Source organism: Wasmannia auropunctata, unplaced genomic scaffold, assembly GCF_000956235.1.
Source record: "Wasmannia auropunctata unplaced genomic scaffold, wasmannia.A_1.0 LD336037.1, whole genome shotgun sequence".
Taxonomy (NCBI): domain Eukaryota; kingdom Metazoa; phylum Arthropoda; class Insecta; order Hymenoptera; family Formicidae; genus Wasmannia; species Wasmannia auropunctata.
In genome coordinates this window covers 1,753,562-1,754,122 of record NW_012026853.1, presented here as the reverse complement: position 1 = coordinate 1,754,122, position 561 = coordinate 1,753,562, and the positions used below count along the sequence as shown (strand labels likewise).

Sequence of the window (561 nt, the reverse complement as noted above, 5' to 3'; positions counted from 1 at the left end):
TTGATATTTTACAGATTTATACCATAATTCACAGTGGTACCGCTGTAAAGGTGGCTTGAACTTTTCGCTCCTCTGTAACTGAAATAATAATACCAAACTGGATTCTGATTTACTTTGGCTTGCATTCGCGCAGCCTTTTCGGCATCGACCAAGAAAAGGCGATCACTCGTCATTTGTACCAATTCTTTTGTACTCTGTCGATCTATTGGTTTTGCGCCAAAGTAATGTTTCTTAATAAGACGAGCGACCTCGACAAGCTTCTCTTTGGAAATGGTGTAGTTAAAGTCAAGAAAATCCGGTCCGAGAATATCCCAATTGTCGTTCAGCTGTTTCAAACTTTCATCATGATTGATAAACTCTACGATAAATTAATGTTCATAAATAACTGTTATTGAAGTAAAATAGTTATTGAAGTAAAATAGTCTTATTATTCTGCATTATTTTACCAGCTACAGGATAGAGGCCCTCTTCGCTCGTTACTCCCGTAACCCAAGGGACATCCTGGACATCTCCGCTACTCACGATTTCAATGGGTGTTCTATCGATGAAAGGTGCTTCGTC

At 38.9% G+C, this 561-nt stretch overlaps 1 protein-coding gene across 1 annotated transcript in view; it reads right to left on the bottom strand.

Annotated features, from left to right (window-relative positions):
* Window positions 1-8: 8 nt before the first annotated feature.
* LOC105452179 (venom carboxylesterase-6-like) overlaps window positions 9-561 on the bottom strand; it is a 2,919-nt gene continuing 2,366 nt past the window's right edge. Inside the window, exons 4-5 of the mRNA XM_011693072.1 lie at window positions 447-554; window positions 9-358 (exon numbers count right to left, since the gene is read on the bottom strand). Coding sequence (XP_011691374.1) covers window positions 9-358; window positions 447-554 — 458 coding nt within the window. The remainder of the gene's footprint in view (window positions 359-446; window positions 555-561) is intronic.